Here is a 26338-nt window from a genome sequence, read left to right on the forward strand (position 1 = left end):
TGTCAGACTTACCAGTGCTCTTTCTTGGGAACAATCTTTTTCTTTTCAGGCCTACAATTTGGAGTATCTTTTGGCTTAGCAGTGCATATGCCCCAGGTATAATTTTATTTGAAAAATTATTTGCACGTTTTCTGCTGCAAAAGAAACATACGCTCACTATTGACAATGAGTTCAGCCAAGTAAAAACAAAACACAAAAGAACCAAGCAAAGCCAATTCCACCTACCCAATGACAACAGTCTTTAACCCCTTGGTGTGTGCCTTTTCGTACCCACTTCTACACTGTGTGGTGTATATGCATATGAATTTTAACCATAAAGACAGTAGAAAAATTTTTTATTAAATAGGAAAGTGGTAATTAATGAAAAAGAAAACAAAAGCCAGTGAACTTGATCGATACAGCCTAAGGATTGTTCTTGAAAATGATCAATAAAATAGGTAAATCTTGGTTGGTCTCATCTAGGAGGGGGGAAACCCCCCACAAATGAACAGTATTTGGGATAAGAACTAAGGCATAACTAGACAGATGGAGATTAAAAGTCTAAGAGAACATAATACTTGTAGACATGTAAGGAAGGCGCTCTGGTGGTGCAATGGTTAAAGCTCTCGGCTGCTAACGGAAAGGTCGGTGGGTCAAAGCCACTAGCCGCTCCGCAGGAGCAAAGACCTGGCGATCTGCTCCTGTAAAGATTACAGCCTAGGAAGCCCTACGGGACAGTTCTAGTCTGTTCTACAGGATTGCTCTCCGTAGGAATGGACTCGTCAGCACACAACGAATGTGTAAGAATGCTACCAAAAAACCATCTGGAAAGATGCTTAGTGACTGTGGACGTGTGTGTGGAAGAAGTCTGCTGACAATGAGGAATCCACCTCATCTAACCTTCTTGCTTGATCCTTGGGTCAACATCAAGATTCATCTCTAGATCAAGGTCACAGGTGTGGCCCTGGGCAGGTGGGTGATGCAGAGAGAAGGTGGCAGCCACTGGTCTGGAGGCCAAGGAAAAGGAACAGCTCAGCCACCTCCATTGGGTTGTTCACGTGGAATTAGACGAACCTTAGGATGCCATTTAAAGCTCATGCTATATTACAACGGAACCCTAACTCAAGCCTCCTGAAAGGATTCAAAGTCTTTGTTAGCAATGAAATGACAGACCAGACTCCTGAATCATTTGCAGCCATTTTTTTAATTCCAAACATGTAATTTTGTAAACCTGGCATTTCCCAAACAGTGCAAGTGAACTAGAAGTGACCCCATAGACTCTAATACACGTGAAGTTGTGAGAAAGAACATTCTTCCCACCGAAGTTCCTCACGGGACAGGTACATGGACGCGTCAGTAAAATCCAGCAAGTGAAAACAGCGTGGGTGCCCCACCATGCAATCAATCACTCTCAAAGCTTTCACACTCACCCTGCCAGCCACACCATGCACATTCGGTTTTTGAAAATCTTAACAAAGTCTGAAATCTAGATCGCTGTGCTACAAAGCACTGCACCATGCGAAAAACTTGATCATCATTCCCTCGCGTGCTGAAAACCGGAAGACATTCTTGGAAGATCATTTTGGCCCAACTGGCTCTGCGTCCTCCCTTCAGCCATTCTTCCTTTTGGAAAATATTTTCCTGTAAATATTATTACCCTACATATCAAAAGAAAACACTGTCCAATACCCTGCATACTTGGAGCATTTCTGAAAAGACACTTGTTTTCTGCCTCTCCTCTGCTAAGGGCCATTTCCCCCAAATAAAAATCATCTATAGCACCTCTGAGTTTTGGGAAGAGTTTAAGCCAGCTGTAACACTTCACCTGCGGCCTTTTTTACTCTTCATCTAGTTCATGTAATTCACCTGGCCATAGCGCTGCACCCAAAAGTAAAAGTAGTAGAATAACCTTAAAAAAAAATCACCGCACTAGGATCAACAGGTAGCCCGCAGCCAGCACAAGAGACATCTGGGAGGTCTGCTCTTCCTTCATATTGAGGACAGGACTCAGATGTTCCCAGGAGCGGTGGTGATATTTTGTTTTTTAACCTCCTGGCCTTTGGCTCAAGGACTGTAGGGCACACAGGATTTGGTAAAGAAGGACATCCTATTGGGTTGTTCCACAAAGGCCACCAAGCTTCAGAATATCCCTGGTGATGCTGACAGTTTCCTCAAGAACTGCCTGACGAAGCCTTCAGTGACTTCAGCAGCGATTCAGGATGTGTGCCTGTCACCACACGAAAACAAATGGACCCAACCCACTCCTCCCAGGGCCCCCGTTCCTAAAACTTCAAGGCGTCTTCTTGGTGAAGGGTCCAGGCCTCACTTTGTGGATATCCCAAACTCTCTTGAGTCCCATGTAAAATTGAGCATGAGGGGATCTTTTTTTTTTTTTTTTTTCAAGGGCATTATTTTATTCCATTTCTACAAAGGCCTTTTCATATTTAAAAAGCATCTTGACTCTCTGGACAGCTGGTTAAAACCTTGCTGAACACGCAAGTGAAAGCTGAAACAGACTGCAACAACGCTGCCCAGGGGAATATCTCACGGGATCCCACCATGAACCCACGGGAGCAGGAAGGATGGAAATTGGAATACCCTGGGAATTTTACAGGAATATTCTGGAGGGGTGACATCCCAACCCATGACACTGCCTGTCTGCTTCCCTGGAGAGCCTACTGAGGGTGTCTGAACTGGGATGAAGCTGGTGAACCTGCCCAAGCTGAGAGAGCTCCAGCTATATCCTCGACTTTCCTTTCTCCATCCCTGTGATGAACAGTTAACTCCCAGGTTCCTGTAGCCCCACTTGCTACTCAGTATAATTAGACAAGCAGAGGCACCATCTTTCCAAAACAGGTTCCTAGGGTGGCCACCTGCATTTGTTCCAGGTAGTGCCAAGTAGGGCTTTCTTAAACACTGCCTTATGAAATAGCACGGGTACATGAATACCCTGTGGGTCTATCATTCAGGAGCAAGCAGAAGCAAACGGACCCCAGCCTGAGACTGCCCACAGGAGCCCATCACCCTTCCTGACACAGGCTTTCCCCTCTTGTGTGCCTGCCAGTCCCCTTTCTACACTGTCTCCAAAGTGCGTGCACTCCCTGGGGAGGCTGGGCAGTGGCTGGAAGTGCACGTATCAAGGCTGCTGATGGCGCTGCCCTGGGCCTGCTGCTGAAGGACCCTAATGATTTAATAAAGGAAAACATGATGTGACAAACAAAAGGCCATCGAAGGAGAGCTGCAAAGCGGGTGTCACAAAGGAATCCCCAGGCAGGAGGGTTTGCTGATTTAATTCTGAAAGATTAAGGCCACTGAAAACCCCATGGAGCGCAGTTCTACTCTGAAACACACGGCTTTGCCAAGGGTCTGAATTGACTCCATGGCAACAGTTTTCTGTTTGACACCCCAGTGCAAATGTGCCTGCACTGGGAACTTCTAGCACCCAGCACAGGGGACCCCTCAATATTTGTTAAACGAGTGACTAAAACCCACCCCAAACCACTTTTCTTACTGCTTTTGATAAAACTCAGGAGTGAAATCTGAATGAGAATTGCTTTCTTTGCCCGACTCTCTTGGAGTAACCTCAGTGTCTCCACCCCTAGTAAGAGGCAACATCCTGACTGCCTTCTAAGCTCAGCCTGGTTCGTGCCATTGCTCCTCTGGCTTTTGTTGTCTGTTCCCACATTCACCTCGGAGGTAAGCGTGATGCCCTTGTGATCTTCCTGCATCAAAGCCAACTGCCTCATAATAAGAAACTCAAAGTCACACGATACTCCATGCCAGGTCTGCACCTGCCCAGTACCCTCAAAATTTTGCCAGTATTAGCCAAAGATACAGAGAGAAAACCTGTCTTCCCTGAAGCTGAGTTCTGAGTCTTCCTACAATGTTCACAGATCCCCGTCAGGTTAGTATCTGCTAAATAAGGCCCTGTAAGAATAACCCGTGGTCTTGGTTCCTGTTTCATTCCTGTAACGAGCCATTACTGCTCTTTCATGCTTTCTCTCTTATAGAGGGTCATCCAGCCATGGCCACCGCAGCTGGAGCTGCTGATAGTTACTGAGTGTTCACCATGGGCCGGGTACAGTGCTGGGCACGCCACATCCACCGCTTCACTGCCCTTCTAGAAAATCACCGTGCACTCAAAACTGGGCAGCCCAGTGAGTCTGACAATAACCACTGACAAACAGAGGGCTTGGATACTGAAAGTCGTCACTCAGCACCCACCTGTGCAGGGGCTTCGGGGAGACGTCAGTGCTCTGCCCAGACCCCCTGGGACCACTCTGTATCATTTCTGTGTGCCTCCCCAGGTTGGGGGTCACCTGCGACTCTCCTTTAGAGGACTGCCCTGGGATGCTGGAGCTGTTTTTATCAGCAGGAACTAAGAGCAGAAAGTTCACATCGCCCCAAGTGCAGAAATATGAAAGCCCACTTTTCTCAGGTTGGCACAACTCTGAGACATAACTTACACCCCAGAGTTCCTGTGGGATCAGGCTGAAACCACCCTCGGCAGGACTTCCCTGAGATTGCACCTCGCCTGGCTTCCTCCCTCCTCGCCTGTTCTGTTCCCCTTCTCCCTTACTGGTATCCCTGGAAACACTTCCTAAATATCAATTGCACACAAACCTTTGTCTCAGGGTCTGCTTCCTGGGAACCCCACCTCAGACACTTTTTGTTTTTTAAATAAGGTTGAATGGTCACCTCTGGGAAGGAATCTGTGATTACCATCAGCCGGGAGCGCAGGACTCACCGGGGAAATGGTGACCTCCAACCTCAGGTTAAGGAGCCCTGGTGGTGCAGATGGTTACGCATTAGGCTGCTAACCGAAAGGTTTGAATCCACCCAGTGGCTCCGCAGGAGAAAAAGCCTCGTGATCCGCTCCTGTAAAGGTTACAGCCCAGGAAACCCTACGGGGCAGTTGTGTTCTGTCGCACAGGGTCACCATGAGTAGAAATCCACTCCACGGCACACAACAACAACCACCTCCTCAAATAACCATGAAAAGGCAATGCCTGACAGCATTCAAACACAAGTCTTTGCTTGGCTGGCACCGACTTAGTCCTTGCGGTGTGTGGAGTCTGAAGCATGACATTCAGGAGAGAAATGCCGTTCTGAGGGTTACCAGATGACCAGCTGGTACTGCTCCAAGCTTTCATCTGTGACTCGGAGTGGAAGGAGGCTGAGACGTCTGCCATGTAACGGTGACACAGAGCAGATGTACTGCTAGGAGTCAGGTTTTTCCATCCAAACTCCTGCTGGGAAATTTCCAATGCAAGGTACATGTGAAAAAACCGCTTAGAGCTCGTTAGCCCAAGACTTCAACAAACTTGACTTCAGGCAGCAAAGACATGGGCTGTCCTAGGGGTCTTGCCACATCCACAGTTTATATGCAGCACTGGCAGCTTGGTGGGCTCATTACATGAAGTTTCTACACCTTAATTTATCTGCAAGTCTTTTCAACAGCAAGTTCCAAAGTATAAGAAAGTTTTTAATCCTTTAAAATTTGTAAGCATGTGCCATACATTTCCAAGATTTCAGGCCAGGTATCAGTGCTTGAGTGAATTATATAACTATTTAATAGAAATAATAAATCATCGATACAAATATAAAGACATAATCAGTATAAAAGGCTTATATTTATAAAAATACTTTAGGTAACAGTTTTCCCCTGAGGGTTGGCCACGCGTGTTGCATCCATAAATATTGCTCAGCTTTGTAGCTTGCTTTCCAAAGTTCAGAGTTCTCCTTTGAGAGGAAGCGGTGGTGGCTCTGGCCGTGGGACCTGGGCAAAGTGGCTGCCTCGGGCGGCACCGGGCTTGATGTAATGAGGACGAGAACAGCATCAGTGGGGCCTCCGGAAATCTGGAGGAGAATCTTTCTTCCAAATATGGAAGATACAAAGATCAGGACGACAAGTGAACCATTGGGTCATGTGGCTGGCGTGGCAGGTCACTGGCTTTTCTGGACCCAGTCCCAACTGTCTTCGTTCTCTTTCCGGTTCTTCTCAGCTTCGATAATTTCTTTGTACCTTCGGCGAAAGAAGCCCATCTGAAAGGCAGAAAGAGGAGAAGTCAGGTTTGAAAGGCTGGGGAGAGCTGCCATGTTGGTTCTAAGGTAGTGGGCCTGTGTGCCTAGAAAACAAAAAGCAAGTCAGTTACTGCTGAATTGATTCCAACGCATGGCCGATCCCCTGTGTCAGAGTAGAACTACGCTCCGTACGGTTTTCAATGGCTGATTTTTTGGAAGGAGATCGGTGGGCCTTCCTTTCGAGGCACCTCTGGGTGCACTTGAACTTCTAACCTTTCAGTTAGCAGCTGGGTGTGTTAATTGTTTGCACACCCAGGTACTCCTAACCTTTTCACAGACATGGCCCGTAATCACAGTTCTGGGATGGCTTAGAAAACTCCTCAGGTTAGACCGTTTTAGAAAACACAGTGGAGAGAAAAAACATTATATAGGGCCCCTTTTCAAAAGGCATGGCTTACTGCAGCCTGTCTTAGGATAAGCTATTTGCTCCTCATAAAACTCTTCTGCTGTAGTGTTTCTCAAACTGTGCGCTGAGGAACACGAGTTATGGAGGGTTATTCACAGGCGTTTGGGGGTAAAAAACGTTTCATGGTCGAATAAGCTTGGGAAACGCTGAGTTCTTCTCTCTTTAGAGATTCATGATGTACAGCTGAACAGTAAAGGGCCTGATAACTCCACTAGGGACCTGGTATTTTCTAAGCTTATGTGACCTATGATATGCCTGTTAATATCCTGAGAGATACTAGCCAACCACAGAACAATTTGATAAATACTGCTCTCACGTAACAGGCTTGTTATAAAGCTTCTGGAGCTCCTCATTCTTTTTCTTTTTTAATTTTCACTTTATTACTGTTATTATAACAAACCCTTACACAGCACCTGCTGTGTGCTACATACTATTCTTTTAAAATGTTTTGTTGTGTTTTCGGTGAAGGTTTATACAGCAGGTCAGGTTTCATTCATCAATTTCTACACAGCTTGTTCAGTGACCCTCACTCTTTTTGCTGCTCTCTATATCTCTTTTCTCTCGGACCTGTGGGGTTCAGGCTGTCTGTGCACCACGGTCAACATTGTGTATTCCCCTGGAGTTGTCATTTAATTCTGACCCAATTTCCTTTCCCTTGGTTCTGAACAGACCTTCCCCTCTGATGTTGCTCTTGGTCTTAATGGCTTTTCACATGGTAAGAGGAAGTTCTAGTTTTTTTCAACAGTCATCGCAGGCACTCCCGTCAGATATTTAACCAACTTCTTGTAGCCCAAAGCTTACCTCACCTTCCAGCTCAGGTGGACCTGGCATCTCCTCTTCTTTGCTCACTAGCGCCCCCTCTGTCTCTGAGGCAGACATCCCTCCTTGCACCACTGATTGGAGTGGGTGTACAAATACCCCAGGCTCCCTCTCTCCTTGGGGGGATGGCCAGGAGGTGCATGTTCTACCAGGGTCTCCCAGTGCAGCTTGCCCATATGGGAACCAGCTTGATAACACGGCTTTACTGCTTCTTTCTTTTCCTGGTCTCACTTCCTTGCTTCCTTGTTTCCTGAGACCGTTCCCCAAATAAACTATTTATACCAGGTCCTTGTTTCAATCCCCTTGAATCGGGAAATTCAAACAGAGGCAGATGCTTGGGCCCCTGCTGGCAAGCCTCCTGCACCAGAGATTTGTGGTACCACAGTGTTATTAGCTTACAGATCCCATAGTTATACCTGAAGCCCCTCAGGACTGGTAATTTCTGCAGACAATCTATTGCCAACAGTGAACACACATACAAAGCACACCCTAAACAGGCTCATCTAACTTCTTTCTGGCCTGTGGATTTGTCCTCAGGCATCTTCTCTAGGAGCCAAGCATCCAGGGAAGCACCTCTGACAAACAGTTACCATAGCGATCACAAGCTCCCCCAAAGACGGGGAGGCAGGCAGGGGTTCAGGACTTGACCTGCTGCTAGCACTATCTTCCTGTCCCCCAAAAGGGGGCTTATTAGTCCAGCTAAAGATGAGACCTGTTCAGAGAGCAGCCAGGAGAGGGTTAATCATCTCCACCCAAATTGCCCAAGAAATCCTGAGTGTTCATTTGAGTGGTGTCAACCAGGCTGAGCAGTCTGAATGAATGGGTCTCGTGTGCTGAGCTTCAGTCCTCAAGGCTGGTTTTGCAAACAGACATTGAGTTCCGGGTGTTTTTAGCCCTGAAAATTTCTTCCCAGCACAAGACCACATCTGTCAGAGCCCCAATTTCACGGCTGATTCCTCACACAGATGCTCTTCTCTCCACAAACTTCCGTCACCTTCTCCCCCCGCGAGGCATATGGAAAGGGGGAATGTTCTCGACAACAAGAAAAAGGTTGTTGTCATCCCCTCAAGCACATCCATGTAAGGCCATGAGAGCAGGCCATGTAGCATCTACTATTTAAACATGAAGATGAGGCTGACCAGACAAACATGTCACGCATCCTGAGCACCCCTTGAAAAATGTAAACTACAAAGCTGTGCACACCCCGTGACTACCATTCCCTGACCTCCAACCCCTAGCCCCATCAACCAATGAGTACATGGGAAAAAAAGGACTGGGAGGAAACATTACAAAACAGTAACAGTGGATATAACACCAACCCAACCCACAGCTGGGATTATGTGTTTGTATTCTCTATTTTCATGTTTTTGGTAATAGAGTTAGAATGTTTTTTTATGATAAAAAAGAAAAAAAACAACTACTAAAAAAAGCAATGTTTAAATATTTGGAATTTGTATTCCTCTGGCAGATTCACCTGGATTTCTCAGGCCATATCCGAGGAGATGAAAGTGAACATCTACCAAGCAATAGTGCCAAGTGCTGTGCGAAGCCCCAGAAGGCATCATCTCATTTATTCCTAAAACCCACCAAGCAGAAGGTACTGTGATTATCACCTCTACTTTACCCACAAGGAAACGAGGGCAGGTCAGCGGTGTTACCCTGTACCAGTCTTCACACGGGTGACATGGGGGCATCCCATGGAACTTGAACATTTCCCGTCTAGATCTATCCATGCTAGTAACAGTCTTGATCACGGACCTGGACACATGCCTCTCACAGGAAGTGACAGACAACTGGTACATCCCACTGCTTGAGAAGACAGGGTGGACCAGGGCATGGAGGAAAAGTTGCCACACCCGTTCACACCACGTCTACCAGGATTGTTGGGTAACTTCTCCACTTGTTAATGTTCGTCCCCACCACGAGCACAGGACGATGAAGATTAAGTTTCCACATTCAAAAAACCCAACAAACCCTTAAAAGTGGGAGACATAAACATCCATGCAGTGAAATACTTCCTGCTGTCTGGTTAAAGAGATGTAGCGTTGGTGAGGGGTACGGCCTCAGAAACCTGGGCTCCAGTCCGCACCTGCCACCACCCAGCTGAGGGACCTCGACAAGTCCTTGGCCAGTCCCCTGGCCTCGCGGGGCCTCAGATTTCCCTACACGAAATGAAGGCCTTCGCCTAAATGAAGTCTCCTGCCGGCCCCTCCCACTCTGGCATTCTCTGGCCAAAGGGGAGAAAACAGTTTCAGAAATCTTAACACATCTCCTCAAAACAGAAAATCAAATGAAACATCCAGGTGGCTCCAAACCAACAGATGTGGCAAGTGAGGTTTTGTTTTCTGGGCCTAGGCCACGGCTTTTTTTCCCTTGATCTATCTATATCTTTTTCTTTTTCTGGCACAGTGGTTAAGAGCCCAGCTGCTAGCCAGAGGCCGGCAGTTCGAATCCACCAGCCACTCCTTGGAAACCCTACGGGGCAGTTCTACTCTGTCCTACAGGGTCGCTATAGGTTTTTTTTTTTTTTAGGTGAAACTTTACAGAGCAAATAAGCTTCTTATTCAAAATTTACACACAAATTGTTTTGTGACTTTGGTCACAATCCCTGTGGTGTGTCAACACTTCCCCTTCTCCACCTGGGGCTCCCCATTTGTCTGGTGTTCCTGTCCCTTCCTGCCTTCTGGGCTTTGCTTTTGGACAGGTGTTGCCCATTTGGTCTCATTTAGGTGACTGAGCTAAGCAGCCCATTCCTTGCATGTTTTTATTTGTTTTACAGGCCTGTCTAATCTTCAGCTGAAAGGTGAACTTTGGGAGTGGCTGCAGCTCTGACTTAAAAGGGTGTCTGGGGGCCACAGTCTTGGGGTTCCTCCAGTCTCTGTCAGACCAATGACTCTCAAGCCTACCATGCTGGTGATACATTGTCAATCTCTCTCTACAAACCACTCAATGTGGAAGGATGCCCCTCGCAATGCTCTTTCAGGTTTGCTGCCCCCAAATGCAAAGCTGACCTGTGTACCCACGTCTCTGGTTGTGACATTTGCGGGCTGCCTACCTGGCTAACCCTGCACATACTCAAGGCCGTGTGTCCTGTCACCCCGCCCCCAGGCTGGGGTACCTCTGGGCTGGCCTCCCCTCCAACGCCCGTGCTGCATTGTCTTAGGTACTTCCTGGTTTACCAGTCTGTCTGGTCCTCTGCCATGTCCTTCCTGCCTACAGCCAGGCCCCAGTGCTCAGCAAGCGCCCAGTCAGGGTTTGTGGAATGAAAGACAGCATCATTGGAGGGCTCAGAGCCCTCAGGTTTCCGTTTGATTTCTGCTCTCGGGGTCTTTTCTCAGTACCCTCACACATGAGGTCTTGGCTACAGAAATACCAGTAGTGAGTAGCTTTAAAAAGCAGAAATTTCTTTTCTCACAGTTTAGAAGGCTGGAAGTCTGAGTTCAGGGGAAGGCTCTCTCTGTGCCGGCTCTGGGGGAAGGTCCTTGTCTCTTCGGCTTCCGTGGCTCTGGCCTTCCTCGGTTCCTTGGCAAACTTCCTGTGGTATCTAGCTTTCCCCATCTGTATTTGCTTCTGTGTCTAATCTGCTCCTTTTATAGCTGAGAAGTCATTAGGTTCAGGATACACCCTACGATATGACCTCATTAACATAACAAAGAAAACCCTATTTCTGAAAGGGATGACACCCCCAGGTGTGGGGTTAGGATTCCTACACATTTTATGGGACACACGAGCCAACCCGTAACACGTGGGGAACTAAAGTCGCTGCGTCCACTCCCTGACTTGCCAAAAGGGAAGACAGACCATTGGGGGAATTCCCCCTGGCTCCCTTGCACTGCCCAGGGGTGTGAACAATATACCTTCACGGCCACGTTCTGCCATAGGTGTGGCCCCCAGAGGGACACTGTAAGTGCAAGTCCTTTCACCTGCCCTGGAACCAGCCACAGACTTGCTTCATGACAGCCACGAGGGTCAGGCTCAGCCACTCGCTGCTGCCACTGGGTGTCGGCGACAGGCCTGGACCCCTACCCCAGCAGTGCCCACCGAGCTGCCTTCAGAAAGAGTCTTGCAAACCCCATTCCTCATTCCAGTACTGCAGGAATGAAGAATCCATTCTTCATGGAATCCAGACTTCCTGGAGCCATGGAAGCTGGATGAGCCCCTGAAACTACTGCCCTGAGATAATCTTTAAACCTTAAACCAAAAATATCCCCTGAAGTCATCTTAAAACCAAACAATAGTTTACCTTAACTAGTAAAGAATTTCTGCCTTGAGCATTGTGCTCTTTCAAGATCTATCCATATGGGATTGAACTGACAACAGCAACTCGAAAGGTTAGATAGGAAGCTTAGGGGGCAGTGAGTTTATGTAAATGGGGGAGGAACAACTCAGAAAAGGAGTGTGAGAATGGCTGCACCACTCAAAGGATGTAATCAGTGTCACAGAAATGTACACGTAGAAACTACTGAATTGGTGTATGTTTTGCTGTGTATATTCTCAACAAAGAAATATATAACAAAAATAATAAAAAGAGTCCTTTTCTTAACACACCTACGTGCAATCCCTTGGATGAGAAGTTGGAGTTGCCACTGATGTTCGTCTTTCTTCTCTGGAGCCCAAAGACCATTTCTGAAAACAAGACCCACTCTCATGGCAGGAAGGTCACATTTGAGGCTGCTGGGTACAGTAGTACAGGCTGTGCACTGCACATGCGAGGTGCCACTGACATCAGACATCACAGATTTGGGCATTTATTACAGCTACTTCCCAGCAGATGGCAATAGAGTGTCTCGTCCCAACAAAACTAGTAGATGATAGGAATTCTCTGACAGATGGAAGCAAAGGGTCTTGAGGGAGGGGCTCTGTTTACCAGTTTGCACAAAGTGCCATGTGGTCTCGTGCTGGTCCTATCCAAACTGAGAGTGTTTTTTACATGATCAACAAATTCTATTTTAGAAAAAGGAGAATGTCACTCTTGCCCCTTTGTTTAGGGCTTTTGATAGTCCAAAGCCCAATGCTCTGAGTTTAACAAACATTGGTCCCCCAAACCACTGTGTCATCCCAGGCTTGCCTGGTGCTGTGAGGGCCTGCTTGGAAGTAACGTATGGAAGAGAAGCCCAGGGTCCTGAGTACCTACTGCCTTGCCGCAAGTAACTACCCCGGGCCACGGGGCAGGCCGTTTTCTGGCTCTGAGCCCCAATATCTTTGTTTCTGCCCGAGAGATTGATGGCATTCTCAGGCCTCTTCCAGCCCCCAAACACGAATACAGCTTGTTCTCTTGGCCCCCAGAGCAAACTTGGGGCTGCAGGCTGCAGGGCCCACAGTTATATACATGGTGGCCTTGACCGGTGCCAACTTTCCTCAAGACTTTTAGAAAATTAAGGTTTCAATTTTTATATTAAAGTTCAGATATAAGTTAGACTGCAAAATTCTTAACAATTAATATAAAATCAAGACTTCAAAGTCATTTCTTTCCTGCAGCAGGTGTCTCTCAGATATACACGCTCACTTTTGTTAGCCCCCATGCCTACTTTGGGGGGAACTTCTGAGACAATCTGGGCAAAAACCAGGGTTTTTACTTCCAGCTGAGCCCAAATATGATTAGTGATGAGTTTAAACTGGATCCTCCAATGGAGTAGATGTTTTCCTGAGCCTTTTCTGGAACCTTCCAGGGCCTGCTTTGCCACTCAAGGGACAAAAGGCTCTGTTTATAACTCCTGTCTGTTTTTAGAAGAAACACTTAGGGAAACTCTAGAGGAGGACATACTGAAGCCAAACTTTCCCCAGCTGGAAGCCAAGGGAGCAGAGGGCTTCTGGCCTTGAAACTACATTGGTCCTGACAGGGGAGCCCCAAAACGCAGCACAGGGGACCCTCCTGACAGACTCATGCAATTTTCTCACACACATTTGTATCAAAAGCTGCCAGAAAAGTCATAAGGAAACAGCAGATTTCCTGGAATCGTCCCAGTTAGGTGGGTGCTGTGTGATGTGTAGACCCAGGAAGAGCTGAGGCCTGTCTGAGCTCTGGGTGCCCAGCTCTGCAGCACTGGCCTCTTCCTTCCCACCTCACTTCAGGGTAAGTGAAGGACTGGCCAGACAAGGCCACGGTATTTGGTCTCTTGTGAGATCCCTGGCCTCTGGGTTGCTTCCTGGGTTGTGATGCTAAGGTCCTGGGACATGCTCCTTCTTTGGACTAGCTCAGGCCTCATGTTTATGGCTACCTCTTCAGTTACTTGACTGTTTACACAGCCTGTCTCAGTTGAGATCTCTACAGAACAACATCAGCCCGATATTTATTTCCAAACATAAACAAGCCCCCATGTGACTCTGGCACATGGTTTTAATCCCGAGACAGTGTGAAGTGTGTCTGCGTATGTGCACCCTGTGAATTTTCTTGTCTTTGGAGAAGAAACAAGGATGGCTTCACACAGCCTGGTTTGGAGAGAAGGTGATAACCCCAGTGACTTCTGGAACGCCTGCTAAACCCTACACATTCTCCGAGTCACTTCACAAATTTTACGTTTTTCTAGGCATTTCTGCTTGAGGTCAGAAGCAATGCTCTCAAACAAAAACCACCAGCCTAAAGCCAGCCCTAAAGCAGCGGCCTCTCAGAGCCACCCCAGATGACAGAGAGTTGGAGGCAGCCGTTTTCTGGGGGGCAGCAAACACGCGCTGCAAGGGACTGGAAACAGGCCTTCTGGGAGGAGACCAGCAGAAGGGTTGGCAAAACAACAAAACTTTCCTGCGCTCCAAGCCACGTGGGTTTGTGAAAGGGGCAAACAGGAGGGAGAGGAAGGGCGATGGGGGGCCTTGGCTGGAAGCAGTAGGGAGGATGCAGTGTCCTCCTTCACTGGGTGATGGCCTGCGTCTTGGCAAACTGTGAGATAAAGACAGACCCTAAATGGGGGTGCGGCCTCTCTTCTAAACAGTGAACATCCCAGCATCTTCACTCTTTCCATGTGACTCAAAGGCTGGCTTGCTGAGGTGAAGGCATTTCTTAAAGGCACAAGTCAAATAATGAAGTTTTTATCCCTTCTGAACAGTTGACCTTTCTCCTCATCAACAGGCCTTTACGACTGCCTTCAAGGGGCACTGGGGCCAGGCGTCTTCAAGCCCAGTCAGGAGCCGAAGGAAAGGAGAGGGAGCTCATTTAGGTTTTTTCTCTTTAGCAAGCTTCATACGTCCAAGCTTTCCTCCTGCATGGTTTGGCAGGCCGCTGTAATCCTTGTGCATAAAGTTTAAATTACGGCTCCCAACGTGCACTGACATTCTGGCTCTGGGAAAGCTGATGAGGGTCCATTTCAGTATTTGAAGGAGTGTCTGGTTAGCTCGGGGACTATGTTGTGGATTTTGTGCCGGAGCCAGGGCCTGCTGTCGCTGAGCATGAGAGGCTGCCTGAGATGCCCGTGGATGGCCTTCTGGAAGGTTCCTGGGGAGCCACACAGAATCAGACTCAGGGGAGGTGGTCGGGCTGGAAGGGACAGCAGGCAGAGAGCCTGGAGTTCATTTCTGGAAAAGGCGTTTGTGGACCTCATAGGGGTTCCGTCTTAGGTTCAGAGCCCTGGTGGCATGGTGGTTAAGAATGCAGCTGCTAACCAGAAAGATGGCAGTTCAAATCCACCAGCCACTCCTTGGAAACCTTATGAGGCAATTCTACTCTGTCCTATGGGGTCACTATGAGTCGAAATCAACTTGATGGAAATGGCTTTCGGTTGGTTTGTCTTAGATCAACAGTTGATTATGGGCGTGTTAGTAGCACACCCATAGTCCATTAATGGCATAAATGGCTAAGCACTGGACTACTAACTGAAAGGTTGGTAGTTCAAACCCACCCAGGAGTTCCGAGAAGAAAGGCTTAGAGACCTGCTTCTCAAAGGTCACAGCCATTGAAAACCCCACGGAGCAGTTCTCTGAAACTCATGGGGTCGCCGTGAGTCAGTACTGACTTTACAGCACCTGAGGGGGGCAGGAGCTGGTGGGACGGCCCCCTTCACTTGGCCAAGTCCTGCTCACCCCTCAGGGCTCAGCTCATTCTCCATCCCTGGCCACTAAACTACTGAAGGCTCCGCTGTTTATCTCTGTCCATTTGTCCAGGGCCTGCCACCCAGCAGGAGCCCAATACTGTTTGCAGAATACAGGCACCAGCTGCTTTGCCAGTGTGGCAGTACGCCAGCCCAAAGGCCTCGTGGCACTAAGACCACACTCGCCCAGCTAGCTGCTTTGTTTTCAGTACCATGTAGCAATTTACGTTCGTGTGGCATGAATTTGGGAACAGCCATGACTGGCTCATGTGCACATGCTTGGACACCCTGTGCCTCCAGGCAGTGTCAGGAAACCATAGTTTGTAGCAATGCCGAGAGCTACTCTGAAGGGGAGTTGAAAAGACGTGGCCACTGGATAAAGGGAGGAGGACTTGAACGTTGCCTACCCATCTTCAAGTGTCCTTGGTGCGTATTCCCTGGTCAGCAGTGGCAACTGGGTGCTGCTCAGTGGCCTTCCATGGAGTGAAAGGAATTATATATGAATTATGGCACTAAGTCAGAACCATCCAGACTTTCCACAGAAGTCAAATATCAGGCTGGACTTTAGGACTATTCATCAAGAGATTTCTAAGCACTAGACTGTCAGATACCGGGTAAGTACCACCAGTGGACCCCACCCAATGTCACGTGGGGCAGGAGAACCAGCCAACCAGGTCCCTCCTGAATTCCTGTCCCATAAATTTGTGGATATAATGTACTGGTTATTTTAAGCTGCTCTAAAAAAAAAAAAAATTTTTTTTTTTTTTTTTTTTTTACCCTGGTGTACCGGTTAAGTGTTACGGCTGCTAACCAAAGGGTCGGCAGTTCGAATCCACCAGACACTCCTTGGAAACTCTATGCGGCAGTTCTACTCTGTCCTACAGGGTTGCTATGAGTCGGAATCGACTCGACGGCACTGGGTTTTTTTTTTTTTTGGTTTATTTTGGGGCAGTTTGTTATGCAGTGATAGTTAACTCGTACAACCGAAAAGCCTTCAGTTTAGGCAAAAGCACCACTAACAGTCAGGAAATCCTGCGGGAGTGAATGGCTTTGGGGTATCTGCCTGGCTTCCTTCTTCACTGAGGTCCCTCGCCCGCTCCCATCCTGCACCTTCCTCCTACCCTGGCTGCAGCTGTGTGGATCAGTGGAGACACGTGGCCCAAGCTGGGCCAGTCAGAGTCTCCTTGCCAACTCCCTGCCTCTAGCCACAACCGACAGGACCCTGGACTCAAGCGAGGCCGATCAGATCTTCTTCCCCAGGGATGTGGAGCTGAGGACCAGAGGTGGGTGGTCGGTCTGTGTCTGTGGCTGGAAGTCACTGGGATGTAAATCTGGAGGGACTGGGAGCAGCCCTCCATTGACTGTGTGTTCCACTGTGTGTGGGTGTGTGTCTGTGGCGAGAGCTGGACACTGAGGGAAGAACAGGGCGGGTGTGTGGAGGAGCGGAGGTAAGCACTGATCAGAGAAGGGGAGATGGGGAGAGGGTGAATGGCTGCCTTCGTTTCTAGAACTCTCCCAGCTCTGGGTGCGTGCATGTCCTCTGGGACCGCGCGTGCTCTTCCTTCCCTAGGATCTACCCTTCCTCCTTCCTTTGCTTATGCACTTGTGAATAGATTTCTGGAACTAGAAAAATGACCTCCTTCACGCCCGAGATAAGTGTGCTCTCCCCTGAGGAGAAAGCTGCCCTGGCCAGGGAGGTGGCAGTGTCCTCTGCTGACCCTCCTCCTGCTATGCTGGGTGACTGGGCAAGAGCCAGGCCCAGCTCAGGCTACACACGCTGGGTGACCAGGAGAGAGCCCAGCCCAGTCTACACACGCTGGGTGACCAGGAGAGAGCCCAGCCCAGCCTACACACTCCGGGTGACCAGGAGAGAGCCCAGCCCAACCTACACACTCCGGGTGACCAGGAGAGAGCCCAGCCCAGCCTACACACTCCGGGTGACCAGGAGAGAGCCCAGCCCAACCTACACACTCCGGGTGACCAGGAGAGAGCCCAGCCCAGCCTACACACTCCGGGTGACCAGGAGAGAGCCCAGCCCAGCCTACACACTCCGGGTGACCAGGAGAGAGCCCAGCCCAGCCTACACACTCCGGGTGACCAGGAGAGAGCCCAGCCCAGCCTACACACTCTGGGTGACCAGGAGAGAGCCCAGCCCAGCCTACACACTCTGGGTGACCAGGAGGGAGCCCAGCCCAGCCTACACACTCTGGGTGACCAGGAGAGAGCCCAGCCCAGCCTAGCCTACACACTCTGGGTGACCAGGAGAGAGCCCAGCCCAGCCTACACACTCTGGGTGACTAGGAGAGAGCCCAGCCCAATCTACACACGCTGGGTGACCAGGAGAGAGCCCAGCCCAGCCTACACACGCTGGGTGACCAGGAGGGAGCCCAGCCCAGCCTAGCCTACACACTCTGGGTGACCAGGAGAGAGCCCAGCCCAGTCTACACACTCTGGGTGACCAGGAGAGAGCCCAGCCCAGGCTACACACTCTGGGTGACCAGGAGAGAGCCCAGCCCAGCCTACACATGCTGGGTGACCAGAAGGGAGCCCAGTCTAGCCTACACACGCTGGGTGACCAGGAGAGAGCCCAGCACAGTCTACACATGCTGGATGACCAGGAAAGAACCCGGACCAGCATAGTCTACACAGTCTGGAAGTTCAACACCAAACTTTTCCTTTTCCCGAATAACTTTTAGTCCTGCTTTCCCCACCCTGCTGAAGGGCAATAGGACAGAGTAGAACTGCCCCATAGGGTTTCTATGGAGCAGCTGGTAAATTCGAACTGCTGACCTTTTGGTTAGCAGCTGAGCTTTGTCCCACCAGGGCTCCATACAGCTGGGGTGAGGGGGGTCTCATTTTGGGTGTGACCACCCTCCCATGATACCTCACAAGCTGCCCCCCAAACCCTGTGTATTTTTTCATCTTCTGCCCCTTCTGAGTGAAACGTCCATCAGCCCTTCCCTGCTTGCAAGACTCAAACCAAGCTCCAAAGTCAGGTTCGAATGGCCCTCATTTGTGGAGCATCGTCTGACTCTTCTCGGGGGTTTCCGTGTGCTAAGCACAGTACTGAGTGTTTTGCCCACGTGACCTCTACGCATCAAACGAAATACCATGTCTCCATTTTACAGAGAAGAAAACCAAGGGCACAGAGGGCAAGCAACTCTTCCAAGGCCCCCCAGCCGGCAGGTGCAATGGCCAGGATTCCCACCCACGCCTGGCGGCTCCAGAGCCGTGACCTCCACACTGTGCTATGCGGCCTCTTGTGGGTGGATCATCAGTGCCACTACCTTCTCTGTTTCCAGGATCAGTTACCACACAGTGCTTATCTTCCTCAGTTATGTTTATAGGTTTGTGTGCTAGCTGGTGAGACGCCCAGGGGCAGGAGAGGGTCATGTTCATTTTTTTCATCCTGGTTTCCGGCCCAAACAAACAAAAAACCCCCAAAAAACCAAACCCATTGCCACTGACTTGATTCCAACTCCTAGTGACCTCATAGGACAGAGTAGAACTGCCCCATAGGGTTTCCGAAGAGTGGCTGGTGGATTCAAACTGCTGACCTTTTGGTTAGCAGCCTGAGCTGTTAACCACTGTGCCACCACGGCTGGTGCCTAGCCCAGTGTCTGATAAATGTGAACTGAAATAAAACGTTGCTTCTGGGTGAACAGCAAAGCTGTTTTGATCCATATACCTCCTTCAACAATTTCCCCAAAGCTTTTCTGGACCCTCTTCTTCTGCCTCGTTAGTGTTGGCGAGGCATCGTGTGGGTTAAGGCACAGGGTGTGCCCCTTGACTGTGGACCCTGTTCTCTCTCCCAGGCCATGGCCAAGGGCGATGTCTGCACTTACGGGTCCTGGCTCTTTGGACTACAGCTGTGTGACCTCAGGGTCCTGGCCACACCATGACAGCCACCTGGAGCAGCTACACTCTCTTTAAAGAAACACAACAAGAGCAAAGCTAAGCAGATGGTCCGGAGGGAGTCTGGAGTGTGTGCAATGGAGCTGGAAGAACCCTGAGTGGCAGAGCTGAGTGGGGTGCCCCAAAAGAGGGCATGCCACCACGCCCCCCACTCTGTGCCCCGTCTGGTCCCACACATCCAGCCAAGGAGGATGGCATCTCGTCTAATTTTAAAGGCAGAAGGAACACACACACACACACACACACACACACACACACACGCCTGTACTACTCAGCGAGAAGCCTGTCTTTGCAGATTCCAAACATGGAGCTGGGTTTGTTCCCCACACACAGACCAGAGGCAGGCTCAGCAGGAAGGAGGTGGAGCTGAGCAGAGGGGAGAGGAGGGAGAAGTGAGACTCTATCTGACAGATTAAATAAACGATACATTAAAACAAAAAAAACTTGATATCCACTGTCGGCAAATAGACAGGAAAACGGGCATTCTGATTCACTGCTTGTAGGGGGTGAACTGATACATCTTTCTAGAGGCCAGTCTGCAATATGTACTTACCAGGCCTAACATATGCATTCATTTGGACGGGGTAATTACCTGCCAAGGACATAATGAAGGGTTTGTGCAAAGATGTGGCTCCAAGGATACTCACTCCAGGACTGTTAAAAGAAGTGTGAACCAGAAGCAACCTAAATTTCAACATCAGGGCATCAGATGAGTAAACCGCAGAGGAAGTGACGCTGTGATGCCTTAAGGCAGAGCTGGAGACGAACTTTCACACACGAAAAACTGTTCACAGCGGTGTGTTCAGTGAAAAACGGATTGCAAAGCAGTATATGGGACATCTGAAAAGCCTGGAAACAGATACTTATTTCCAAGCAACTGGTGAAATTGTTAATCTGAAGAAATACACCATAAACACTATTTTCCCTGTGTTTTCAGACTTCTTGGATATTCTGGAGTGTATTTATTATACTTTTTTTTTTCAGATTAATAATTATGAATTGCTAAAAAATTTAGAGGGACTTCTCTTGAAAATACAGTGAGTATATTACCGGGAAATACAACTTACATAAACACAACAAAATAAAAAACCAAACCCATTGCTGTTGAGTCAATTCCGACTCATATCGACCCTGTTGCACAGAGTAGAACTGCCCTGTAGGGTTTCCAAGGAGGGGCTGGTGGATTTGAACTGCCGACCTTTTGGTTAGCATCCTAGCTCTTAACCACTGTGCCACCAGGGTTTCCATAACTTACATTTTACTTCTTACTACTTACAACTTACTATTTAAAAATAAGTCGACACTATGCGAACACCTAGAGAGAAGAACGTAGAAGAGAACCAGCACTGTGTTCGTGGTGGTTATTTCTGGGTTGTGGACTCCTTTTCTTATTGATATATTTTCATGTTTGATCAATAAATACCTATTATTTTGTAGTCCCAAAGGGATCAGTTATTTGATCTGAGCACATCCACCAGGAATAGTGTATGAAGCACTGAAGAAGCATAGGCTTTGTCCCCGCTACGTCCCTTGGAGCTGGGAGACAACAGTAACGAGAACAACGGTTCCCATGCACCTGGAACACTTCGGTCCAGCGGAGGAGACCGACCTTGTCAGGTAACGATGCTGACCATTATTAATGAACATAGAGGCTCTGAAGTAAAAGGACCCCAAATCTCTGAGGGGAGAGCGTGAGGCAAAGAAGCCATCCTAGACTTGAGGTGAGGACACTTCCTTGAGAAAGTGACGCTTGAGGCAAGACATGAAGGATGAGTAGGTGTTACCTGGTGAGGGAACGAGGACAAACCTACACCCTGGGTCGCCTACAAACGAGCTACCATGGAGCTGGAAGAACTTACGAGAAAGCTACCCAGATGGTACTCTGGACTTGTTGCCCATTTCAGCTACCTGGATCTTCTGGGCAGAAATCTTTCTGAAATTCCAGAGTGGAAAAGCACAAAGAATTGCTCTGTGTAAATGGTAAACCACCCTACTCCCAGCTGTTCCTCCTAAAGCTTCAGTTGGAGTTAGGCTCCCACTTTCTATATTAGGACTGGCAGCAACTCCGCTAGGGGGTAAGGTAAGAGGAGTGAGACTTTGCTCTCCCTCTAAAGTAGTCTAACCCTCATCTGTGAATGCTTCAAGAGGTGCCATGATTCTATTCCAGGGGAAGGACACTGCCTTCCCCTGTACCTGCACCAAGAAGGAAGCTTCCACAGAAAACCCTTCCAAGGTGCTCTAACCCTGGAGAGGCAGGAGAGCTGGGTACCCATGGGATGATGCATGGGGACTCCACAGGGGCCCGTGGGCACCAGGCTCACCTTCCAGAGCAGGACAGCCAGCAGCAGGAAGATAAGGATTCCTACCAGCAGGCTAATGGCAATGATCCAGCCCACGACGTAGCCACGTGGCTCCAGGTTGTGCAAGGCCTCGAAGACCACCTAGGAGGCAACGAGAGAGTTAGAACGTTTCCCAAACGAAGAACCCAGGGCACGACGCAGTCCAGCTGGCCTTGACTGATGGCCTTGACTTGATGAGAACTCAAGGTAAGCGTCCAGACTGTTGTTAACCAAAAAACGGACTTTGTTGAGGGCCTTCCTGGTTTTAGGCTGTTAGATTTTTTTTTTTTACCAGTCTCTAAAAAGGCACCTGCAATCTGTTTATGGGTTGAATTATGCCCCCTCAGAATATGTGTTGTATATCCTAACCCCTATATCTGTGGCTCTAATCCCATTTGGGAAGGGGTTTTCTTTGTTAGGTTAATAAGACGGTATTAGCGTAGGGTGTGTCTTGAGTCATTCCCTTTTGAGACATGTTGTTAGGTGCTGCTGTGTTGGTTCCAACTCATAGTGACCCCTGTGTACAACAGAATGAAACACTGCCTGGTCCTGCGCCATCCTCACGATCATTGTTTTGCTTGAGCCCATTTTTGCAGCCACTGTGTCAATTCGTCTCGTCGAGATGTAAAAGAGATTTGACAAGCAGGTGAACAAGCAGAGATAGGGATCACCAAGGAGCCAAGGAATAGAAACTGAAGAGACAAGGACCTTTCCCCAGAGCTGAGAGAAAGAGAAAGGCTTCCACTAGACCCGGTGCCCTGATTTCAGATGTCTAGCCTCCTAAACTGTGAGAAAATAAATTTGTTTGTTAAAGTCATCCACTTGTGATATTTCTGTTATAGTAGCACTAGACAACTAAGACAAAATCCAAGCCCCAATTCTTGAAAGGGTTGTGAGGACAATGAGCTTGATTTAAATATCATAAAATGAACATAAGGACAGTGAGAAACTTAGGGGACAGCTACATTCTTGATTCAGGGCAGATAACGGTTGACCTTTTACTGTGTTTTTGAATCAAACAACATGGTGTGGCTTCCATTTAGGACAGTGCTTCTTTCAGGCAGTTCAGCTCAATGTGTAACTTACTATGATGATTTGATTAACCAAATTTTCCTCCCTAGACTGTGAGCCCCACAAAGGCTGGCACCCAGTCTGTCTCAGGACCACGAGCAACACATGAAAGGTACTGGGGAAGCTGTACTGAGGCTTCTAATGGGCGTCCTACGCAACTGGAACTACGAGACACTATGGCCACGAGGGAACGAGTTAGACGTAGGCCCTGAAACTATGGCCCCAGACACACTGCTAACCCAGAACTGAAACCATTCCCAAAGTCCACTCTTCAGACAAAGATTAGACAGGACTCTAAATCAAAAAAATAATACACATGACGAATGTGCTTCTTAGTTCAATCAGATATGCAAGACCAAATGGGCAGCTCCTGTCCACAAGCAGGGTGAGAAGGCAGGAAGGGACAGGAACTGGTTGAATGGACACAGGGAACCTGGGGTGGAAAGGGGGAGTGTGCTGTCACATTGTGGGGACTGCAACTAATGTCACAAAACAATATGTGTATAAATTTTTGTATGAGAAATTAACTTGAGCTGCAAATTTTCACCTAAAGCACAAAAAAAAAAAAAAAAAAAAAAAGTCAGAGGTAGGATTGGCCGCTGCTGAGTTAATGGTTCGCATCACCCAAGCCTGGTTTAACCAGTGCAGCTGTGGGTAACTCAGGCACTCTCCCAGCTTCCTCCTCTGTGAAGTGGGTGTCCGAAAGGGAAAACACGACCGCAAAGTGCCTGGTCATGTAACAGGTCTGCTAAACTTCTTGTTCACGATGAATTCCTGACACAGGCTGTAGCGCAGTGGGAGTCAGCTGTAAAGTCCAGCCCCTTGGGGTAACCCAGATGGCTTCTTAGGGACACTGCCTGCCTCAAGGTATCTGAAGTCTGCATCCCGACAAAGCCACATTGGAGGTCTGGTTTCACGGATACAGAGACAAGAGTATCTGCTATAGTTTAGTCTGGCAAATTCCACAAGAGCGCCCTGTCGCTTCCCTGGAATGTGTGCTTAATCTCGTTATTTTTAAGATGACATTCATCTTCTCGGACGCGAGCTTTATGCCTCGGCAGAGCCGGTTCCCTCAGAGCACGGCTGTAATAAAGCTCTCTCGGGGTGATAAGTAGAGCATCCTGCGTCTGGTTCTGAGAAGTCACATCTTGGAGGAAAACCTGGCAGCAGCATGGACTACCTACAGAGTCAGGAAACTGGCCACCGGGCCTCTTGCCACCACTAACTAGCTGGGTGAGCCCGCTCAAGCCCTTGATCCTTTCTAAATAGCTTTTCTCTCCATCCTCTGGTTCTGGCCCAGTCCTCTCGTTCAGGCCTGGACCTCTCTCAGCAGCATTACCGAGAGAGCCTCAGTGTCCACCCTGCTGCTGGAGCTGTTTTTAGGTCTTATCCCGCCACTTCTCAGCTTACACCACCAAGGGCGTCTCTTTATGCTGAGTAATTAGGATCCCAGGCCCTTTACAATCTGGTCTCTTTTCTCCCTTTCCAGCCCCTCCCATGACACACATTCACGCTCCAGCCAGTGAGAGGCCTCTTGCCTGTGAGGCCTGTAGTCACCTGCCTTTCTGCAAGCTGCTTTGCCACCTGGAATGTCCTTCCATTCTTACCTATTCGACCAGCTCCACTATTTCTCATCTTAAAAGTATTTATGCCCACTGATCCATTGATTCTGGACTTGAAAATTTACCCAAAGGCAAGAAATATAATATACAGAAAATTGTCATGCTCAGAGATGTTCACTGCAAAATTACTTACACTGGTACAGAATCAGAAATATTCTATATGCCGAAAGATAAGGTAACACAGTTAAGTAAATTACGGTCACCTAAAAAATGGCGTATTACAGAGCTGTTAAAAACGACAGTTACAAAGCTGGCTGTCGAAGTATAATTTTCCAAAAGTTAAAAACATGACTCTTGTACACATATTTAGTAAACACATGCCTAAGGTTTCTTAATTCATTATTGAGAGAATCAGCAGGGCTGTAAAGCTAGTTCAAAGAAGATCAAAGAAAGCACGTATCGTCACAGAAAAAAAGAATGCTAGAATTAGAACACTTGGTCAGATACAAAACCAGTTAATATACTACAGGACAACAAACCATAGCTTCGGGGATTCTTTACCAGACAGAAATCATTTTAATCTTTATTGGCAAAAGTCATTTATGACTTCTCAGTCTCCTGCAAGTTAAAATGTAACTTCCCAGAATCTGGGCCCAAGAGAGATAATCCTTGGGTGGGCCTGTTAGACCGGTGGCTTTCAAATTTTAATGTGTGTGAGAGTCATACTTGGAACCTTGTTAAAATGCAGGTTCTTAGTTATCTACTGCTGCTATAACAGAAATACCACAAGTGATGGCTTTAACGAAGAGCAATTTATTCTCTCACAGTCTTGGAGGCTGTAAGTCCAAATCCAGGGCATCAGCTCCAGGGGAAGGCTCACTCTCTGTCGGCTCTGGAGGAAGGATCTTGTCATCAATTTCCCCCTGGTCAAGGAGCTTCTCAGCGCAGGGACCCTCGGGAACCAGGGGCTCCACAGAGCTTAATTTTAAAACCACTGCCTGAGCGCTCCACCTTCCCAGCTCTAAGTCCTTCTCACTCTGTGAGGTAACAATGTATCTTCCGGCCTGTGGACTCCAATAAACTGCCAATTCTTATAGGACAAGAGCTTGTGGCCATGTATTCCTGTCCTCTAAACCAAGGTGTGGGTTGTCACACAATTCGTGAACGTGCAGACTAATGAATTCAATCTCCTTGAATAGGAATATGATTCGTTCTGTAGTAAAGGAGGCGAGACTTACAGCTGGAGTCTCTCTAGGTCTGCTTCTCTTCTACTTCCAAAACAAGTTTGCAAATAGTATGCCTGTCCTGGGTGGCGCAAATGGTTTGCGCTTGACTACTAACCAAAAGGTTGGCGGTTCTAATCCACCTGGCAGTGCCATGGAAGAAAGGCCTGGCTGATGATCTACTTCTATAAGATTAAGAGCCACTGAAAATCCTACTGAGTGCATTCCTATTCTAAAACATGTGGGACCACTGTGAGTGGGAACTGACTTGACAGCATCGGTGTTTTGGGGGAGTCCTGGCCACCCACCCATTCATCTACCCATTCACTCACCCTGCTCATCTGTCCATCATTCCACCTGTCCACCCATCCTCCCACTCTATCTATCTGTCCGTCCGTCCATCCATCCTTCCAACAAACGTGTATGTAGCACCTATTACGTGCCAGGCACTGTGGGGATTCACTGGTAAATAACACAGGCAGTTCCTGCTCTCGTAGAGCCCCCAGCTGGTAGAGAACATTGGCCAATTACACAAATAAATGAAAGATTGCAGGTGGGAAATGCCACAAGAGACAGGATCATGATTATGTAAGACTCTGAGACAGGCACGAGGCCAGGAACGAGTTTCCTGAGGAACTACCTGAACTGACAGCTAAAGGGTCCGCATGAGTTAACTAGTCAAAAGGGGGGAGCACAGATCACTTCAAGGACAGGGAACAGGCTGTGTAAAATCCCCGTGGCAGGAGTCAGCTTGGTGAGAGTGAGGCCCTGCCAGCAGCCAGCGGGGCCGACGCAAACAGAACGTACAGGAAGCCACGGAAAGATGCTCAAATGAGGCTGGAGAGTCAGGCAGGGCTGGGGGCCACATTAAGAATTACATTCTTTATCTTAAGAGGAATGGGAAGCCAACAGAGAGTTTTAA

General features: G+C 48.4%; 1 protein-coding gene across 1 annotated transcript in view; it reads right to left on the bottom strand.

The window, feature by feature from the left end:
• Window positions 1-1153: 1153 nt before the first annotated feature.
• The window catches only part of ITGA9 (integrin subunit alpha 9), a 393719-nt gene continuing 368534 nt past the window's right edge, over window positions 1154-26338 (bottom strand). Inside the window, exons 27-28 of the mRNA XM_049870897.1 lie at window positions 21543-21662; window positions 1154-6024 (exon numbers count right to left, since the gene is read on the bottom strand). Coding sequence (XP_049726854.1) covers window positions 5926-6024; window positions 21543-21662 — 219 coding nt within the window. The 3' untranslated portion in view covers window positions 1154-5925. The remainder of the gene's footprint in view (window positions 6025-21542; window positions 21663-26338) is intronic.

Source organism: Elephas maximus, chromosome 27 (genome assembly GCF_024166365.1).
Source record: "Elephas maximus indicus isolate mEleMax1 chromosome 27, mEleMax1 primary haplotype, whole genome shotgun sequence".
Lineage (NCBI taxonomy): Eukaryota > Metazoa > Chordata > Mammalia > Proboscidea > Elephantidae > Elephas > Elephas maximus.